This window comes from Octodon degus, unplaced genomic scaffold (assembly GCF_000260255.1).
Source record: "Octodon degus isolate 3935 unplaced genomic scaffold, OctDeg1.0 scaffold00104, whole genome shotgun sequence".
NCBI classification, from domain to species: Eukaryota; Metazoa; Chordata; class Mammalia; order Rodentia; family Octodontidae; genus Octodon; species Octodon degus.
Window position 1 is genome coordinate 3,934,282 of NW_004524680.1, and position 6,330 is coordinate 3,940,611.

The 6,330-nt window shown below is 51.8% G+C and overlaps 1 protein-coding gene and 1 pseudogene across 3 annotated transcripts; both read left to right on the plus strand.

The window, feature by feature from the left end:
• On the plus strand, positions 1-976 carry LOC101586280 (annotated as a pseudogene). The gene has a single exon (XR_002822726.1). The product of XR_002822726.1 is annotated as an integral membrane protein 2A pseudogene (transcript).
• A 441-nt stretch (positions 977-1,417) lies between these two features.
• On the plus strand, positions 1,418-5,880 carry Pycr3 (pyrroline-5-carboxylate reductase 3). 2 transcript variants are annotated; one of them, XM_023724008.1, is made up of 7 exons: positions 1,418-1,527; positions 3,396-3,460; positions 3,862-4,041; positions 4,288-4,500; positions 4,586-4,729; positions 5,272-5,364; positions 5,508-5,880. In XM_023724008.1, the coding sequence occupies exons 1-7, from the start codon at positions 1,437-1,439 to the stop codon at positions 5,688-5,690; spliced, it is 969 nt and encodes a 322-aa protein (XP_023579776.1). In that variant the 5' UTR covers positions 1,418-1,436; the 3' UTR covers positions 5,691-5,880. The 2 variants fall into 2 exon arrangements, with proteins under 2 accessions (XP_023579776.1, XP_004638961.1); XM_004638904.2 differs by lacking the exon at positions 4,586-4,729.
• The last annotated feature ends 450 nt before the right edge of the window (positions 5,881-6,330 follow it).

The following is a 6,330-nucleotide window of genomic DNA, read 5'->3' on the forward strand; positions in this document are numbered from 1 at the left end:
GACTGGTGAGAATCTAGGGAGTGTTTGGGCAAGTGTGGTCACCTACAACCTGCAGCCTGGAACACTGAATCCAGCCACGCTTACTGCATAGCCAGAAGGTACACCATGGTGAAGGTCACTTTCAAGACACTCACAGGGGTGCAAAAGGAGGGGGAGCAGTGAGACGTGGAGGCCCTCCTGAGTCGCACAGTCAGAGCGCAGATCCTGACCCGCAAGGCGCTGCAAGCTGCTGCCCAAAGAAAGGAGTGCACCTCTGGGAGATGTATACTTACTCTCTTAGGCCTTTCATTCATCTTGTCAGGACTTACTGTTGGTGGAGCTTGCATTTACAAATACTTCATGCCCAACAGCACCATTTACCATGGAGAGATGTACTTCTTGGATTCTGAGGACCCTGTAAATTCCTTTCCTGATGGAGAGCCTTACTTCCTACCTGTGACGGAGAAGGCTGACATTCGTGAGGATGACAACATTGTCATCATTGATGTGCCTGTTTCTACTTTCTCTGATAGTGATCCTGCAGCGATCATTCATGACTTTGAAAAGGGTATGACTGCTTACCTAGACATGTTCCTGGGGACCTGCTATCTGATGCCCTTGAATACCTCCATTGTTATGCCCCCAAAGAATCTGGTGGAGCTCTTTGGCAATCTTGCAAGGGGAAAATATTTGCTTCCTACTTTTGTGGTTCGTGAAGACCTGGTTGCTGTTGAAGAAATTCGTGATGTTAGTAATCTGGGCACCTTTATTTATCAACTTTGCAAAAACAGAAAATCCTTCCGCCTTCGATGGAGAGACCTCTTGCTAGGTTTCAACGAGCGTGCCATTGATAAGTGCTGGAAGATTAGACACTTCCCCAATGAATTTATTGTTGAGACCAAAATCTGTCAAGAATGAGACAGCAGATGAGAGTATCTTTGGTGATAAGAAGTTGGAGATTTACAGTATGACTTCAGTATTAAAGATGAGATATACAATACCCCCCCAAAAAAAAAGATAGTGTGGGGTCGTTTTCACCCCCCATTTTGTGTCTTCAGTGCTTCTTTCTTTGGAATCCCAACCAGCCCCATCTTGGGCCTGTTTGGGGCGCTCCCTTGTGGAAATACCCCTGCGTTGCTTTAGGAGTGACTCCAGCCACGGGTTTTCCAGAGTGAAACGGGATACTTATGACTACCTCCCTACTCCATGTGACCCTTCCCCTCTGAAAAGTCACGGTCTAACTAATACCGGAGCCTGGAGAGCCCTGCTGCGGCTCCCCTATCACACGCAGCACTGATTCAAGGGCTCCCGCCCTTCGACTCTCCTCTGGACGCCACAAGCCATAAGCTCCACCTACTTGGATTTCTCCACCAATAGATGGTGGTGAACGCTATATACTCAGCCAATGAACAGCGAGGGGTGGGACCCAAGTCTCCGACAGAAGAACCTCCAGCGCAATGGCTGCTGCGGGCGCGTACCCCGGGCGAGTAGGCTTCGTGGGCGCGGGCCGAATGGCAGAGGCCATAGCACAGGGCCTCGTCCGAGCAGGTGGGTGGCGGCGCGCTGGGAGGGTGGGGGGCTCCGCTAGGGGAGGAACACACGTAACAGGCGGGAAGGGCACAGCTGACGCGCGCTGGGTTGGTGCTGTGAACCCGTGGATCCCCTGGGCTGGGGCAGACGACAAAGTCCCCAGGACCCCCACGGTCCCTGCCACCCCACCGCGCAGTTGGTGGCCCTTCCCTCGCTAGTAGGTGGGCCAGGCGCGGCGCGGATCTGCATGGGGTGGCCGGAACTACTGCGGGTTAGCAGCTCGAAGTCTAAGTGAAACGGACTGGTCCCATGGGGCTCAGATGAGGAGAAAAAGGGGCGTCCCCCCCTTTTTTTTAAAAGGTATTCGAAATCAAACTCAGGACCGTGCACTTGCCAGGCAGGCGCTGTGCTGCTGAGCTATATCCTCAGACGTTTCAGATTTGAAAGGTTTAAAACAAAAAAAGTTACACGTCTTTTTTTTGTTTTTAATTGATTACATGTTGAACAAGCACTGGTTTGGATATATTGGTTGAAGAAAATTAAGTTAGTTTCATCTGTATTAGAATATTTATAGTTATGTTTAAAATCATATCTCTGTTGGACAGTGTCGTTGGCTGAGTGCCAGCATATCTGGCTTGACTTGCTGTCTTTTCAGCCTTTGTCAAGTGGACCTTTCTGAACCTCTGATTATTTATTTATTTATTTATTTATTTTTTCCTATTTGTTCATGTGCTCCACTGCAGGTAGTGCACAGCTTTGGGGCCCTTCTGGGCCAGATAAGGCAATCTGTGCATGGTAGGGTGTTTGGCATCCCAGTCGTTCCTCACTAGATACCAGTGGCACATCCAAGGTGCAGCAGAGTGAGTGTCTTCAGATGCTGCCAGGTGTTTGTTGCATGGAGTCAGGAGGGGACCAAAATCATCTTGGGTGAGAACTCCTGCTATACAGAGCAGGAGATATTAATGCTACCTAATACTACTGCACATAGTTAGAAACAGGTGAGAGCTGGAGACCTTTGGCTCTCTGCTTTCAGCATAATTCAAAGTCTAGAGGTCACATTCAAGTGGAAGTGAATTCAATGCAAGTTTCAGGTATCCATATACCTCCCGTGGCTATGCAGACTCATGAGGCCTGTAATTTTTTTTTTTTTTTTTTTTTTTTAGGTGTGAGGGGTTGAGCTGTGTAATTCAGGCTACCCGGTGTAGCCTAGACTGGCCTTAAACTCTTGGCAGTCCTCCCTTAGCCTACTAAGTGCTGGAATTACAGGTGTATGTTCCACCATGGCTGGCATGTATATTGAGTGCTGAGACCACTCGTAAGTATGTGACTGTCACCAGCACATGATTAACTGCTGTGTTCAGGTCATGGTGTATACTTCTTTCATAGATATCTAGCCCAATCTCCCCATCCCCTGCCTTACAAAGGCAGATGATTTCCACGAAGTGGGCACTTAAGCTACCTTTGATACATCAACATACCTTTCAGAGGACCCTTAGAGCCTTCTGTCATGTGCCTTTGTACCCACCATGCACCCTCCAGGCTCAGTGTTTTCTTTGGGGTTCTACTCCTTGGGCAACAAATCTAAGTGCTCCAGGCAGCTCTTCTTTCCTGGAGGCCGGGACTCCTGGGGTCTGTGTCCTCACAGGACCAGGTAAGATGTAGGCCCTTTGTCCAGCAGCAGGTAGGTGGCAGAGACTGCCTATTAGCATTGCATGGATCTGATCATCTGGCCTTATGTGGCTGAATATGCCTGTTTTAAGTTCCTGAAGAGTTTCAGTCCAGCAGGGATCAAGATGGGCCAATCTTGGCTGAGCTTGAGCAGCTAGGCAGGCTTTTCCCTTTTCTTCCATTCCTCACTAGTCCTCTGGCTTTGCTTTTCTCCCCAGGGAAAGTAGAAGCTCAGCAGGTGCTGGCCAGTGCCCCAACAGACAGGAACCTCTGCCACTTCCAGGTGAGTTGCAGGGGAGGGGGACGGGCAGAATGGCCTATTTAGCTGAAGATTTGAGACTGGGCTGGGCTAAGGAAGGAAAAGGAATATGAGGCTGGGAGTAAGTCAAGTTGTGCAAGAACCCAGCAGATACAGGTGAGTGCCTATGTACACAGTGCATGCAGTGCCAGGGCAGGCAAGGATGGCAGGGGCTTTCATTGGGACAGAGAGAGCAGGGAGGTACAGGCTAGGGAATCTGAGAAACAGTGCTCTTCGAATGAGTCTTGGGCATTGGAAACTGGGACGGCGCACATACTTGCAGTGCAAGAGTCCTGAGGGGACCCATGGGGAGTAGGGTGGCCTGTACACAACTGTGATATGGGAGGACACCCCTTATGTAGCCTCTGGTCCTGGTCCCCACACAGGCACTGGGCTGCCAGACAACCCACTCCAACCAGGAGGTGCTGCAGAAGTGTTCGCTGGTCATCTTTGCCACCAAGCCTCAAGTCCTGCCAGCTGTCCTGACAGAGGTGGCCCCTGTGGTCACTGCTGAACACATCTTGGTATCTGTAGCTGCCGGAATCTCTCTGAGCACCCTGGAGGAGGTGGGTGACCTGTGTAGATGAGGCTTTGACCCCAGAATGGGCTCTGCTGGCCAGCCCCAGGTGGTAGATAATCTTCCATACAGGCTGCACAAGTGGCCAGATAGCCCAACTGAATTAAGTGGTTGGGTTTAGGGCTCACTTCGGCCACTGTGCCTAGAAAGGGATGGGAGCCTGTAGCTGGCTGAGGGTCTGCCCAATAGGGCATGACCCCATAGGCTGCTAATTCTGCTCTCTCTCTCTGGCCAGCTATTGCCCCCCAAAACACGAGTGCTCCGGGTGTCACCCAACCTGCCCTGCTTGGTTCAGGAGGGAGCCATGGTGATGGCACGGGGCCTCCACGCTGGAAACAATGAGGCCCAACTCCTGCAGAACTTGCTAGAGGCCTGTGGGCAGTGCGAGGAGGTGCCTGAGGCCTACGTGGACATCCACACTGCCCTTGGTGGCAGTGGTGTGGCCTTCGTGAGTATTGTCTTCCCTATATCCCCAGTAGGCAGGCCTTACGCGGAGAGGCCCATCAAGTTCTGATGATAGCCTTTACCCTCAGAGCCCTGCCATGGGACTTCAAGGGTTTATCCTCAGGCCACCTGTGAGCTCTGCTGTCTCTGGAAACTTCATGCTTTGGTGGACCTTTGAGGCCAGCTTCTCGCAGAGCCTGGGTTCTGACTGCGGCCATGGCTGGGTCCTCAAGGTTCTGAGCCTTCTCCAGGTTGGGAGTTGTGTCCAGGGGGAATGTTAGCTTTTTATTTTTTACTTAAAAAAAAAATCTTTTATTTATTTGGTATAGGGTCTTGCTATGCAGCTCAGCCTTATAGTAATCCTCATGTGTCAGCCTCCCCAGCACTGGGATTACAGATGTGTGTCACTATACCATTTTCAGTGGCCAGCATAGCCAGCATGGCATGTGGTACCAGGAATCGAACCTGGGTCCTTGAGCTTGCCAGGCAGGAACTTAGACCACTGAGCTATCTCCCCAACCCAAGGGCAAGTTAGCTTTTCTTTTTTTTTTTTTTTTTCCCCTTTCTTGATACTAGGGATTGAACCCAGGACTTTTGTATTGACCTGTATACCAGCCCATTTGTATCTTTAAAATCAGGTCTAAGATGCTAACTCACCCAGGCTGGGCTTGAACTTGTGATTCTCTTGCTTCAGCCACCCAGCATTACAGGTGTGTACCACCTTGCCCAGCTGGAATGTTGACCTTTACCCCTCCTCCCCATGCTACTGTTGTAGGTATGCATGTTCTCTGAGGCTTTGGCTGAAGGTGCTGTCAAGATGGGCATGCCCAGCAGCCTGGCCCACCGCATTGCTGCCCAGACCCTGCTGGTGAGTGAAGAGTTCCCTGTGTGAATGTCAGAAAGGTGCAGGCCTGTACCACCTGCCGTGGGCAGGAAGACAGCAAGCCCCGAATGAGGCTGTGTATGGCTGCCCCACCTCTGAGTCACTGCCACTAATGCCCTTCTCTCCAGGGGACAGCCAAGATGCTGCAGCAGGAAGGGCAGCACCCAGCTCAGCTGCGGACAGACGTACTCACACCAGCCGGCACCACTATCTATGGCCTCCATGCCCTGGAGCAGGGTGGGCTGCGAGCAGCTGCCATGAGTGCTGTGGAAGCCGCTACGTGCCGGGCCAAGGAACTCAGCAGGAAGTAGGGCCCAGCCTCCAGAAGAGGCCATCTACTCCTTTCCCAGCCAAAGCCTGCAAATGCTAAGTACCATCCTGCATGGTCTCCGAGTCCCCCCACCCCTGCCCCTTCCCTAAGGACCAGTTCTGGGTCCATCCACATGAATCTCCTCCTCTTATGCAAAGAAATACAGTCCCTCCTGTGCAGGCCTGTTCTCATCACGGAGGTTGCTCAAGCCCTAAAGAGCCCATCATCGTGGGTGATGTTGGTTATGGGTACCTGCAAGTTGGAGCAGTTTGAGGCCATGAGCAGAGCTGCTGACCACAAAAGTGACTGTGCCTGGTCTGCAGTCCAAGTCTTTCCTTGGATTTCCCAGCAGCACTCTGGACTATAGCCCGGGTGCCTCTCATCCCAGCTCTGGAAACAGCCACAGGACACGTGGAGTCTACACAAAAGATGCCATGCTCCTCCATAAAGCCAGTGGCTGTGGAGCTCCCTCACAGGGAGCTGGAGCACCCTGCCAGTCCTCTGAGCAGCAAGCAGGTGGTCTGGTCTTAATATGGCTGAGGAGGCCGCACCCAGGAAGCTATAGCTGTGTCAGCCAGGTCTGTTGCAGTTTTAGGGCATTACCAGGTGGGCACTAGGCAGGTGTAAGAGCTGGTTGAAGT

What these genes read in the sequence shown, in the direction of transcription:
- Pycr3 (XM_023724008.1), top strand. Translation starts at nt 1,437, where the DNA reads ATGGCTGCTGCGGGCGCGTACCCCGGGCGAGTAGGCTTCGTGGGCGCG. An exon ending in GGAACCTCTGCCACTTCCAG is followed by an intron (nt 3,461 to 3,861) that starts GTGAGTTGCAGG and finishes GTCCCCACACAG; the next exon opens with GCACTGGGCTGCCAGACAAC. An exon ending in GTGGCAGTGGTGTGGCCTTC is followed by an intron (nt 4,501 to 4,585) that starts GTGAGTATTGTC and finishes CTTTACCCTCAG; the next exon opens with AGCCCTGCCATGGGACTTCA.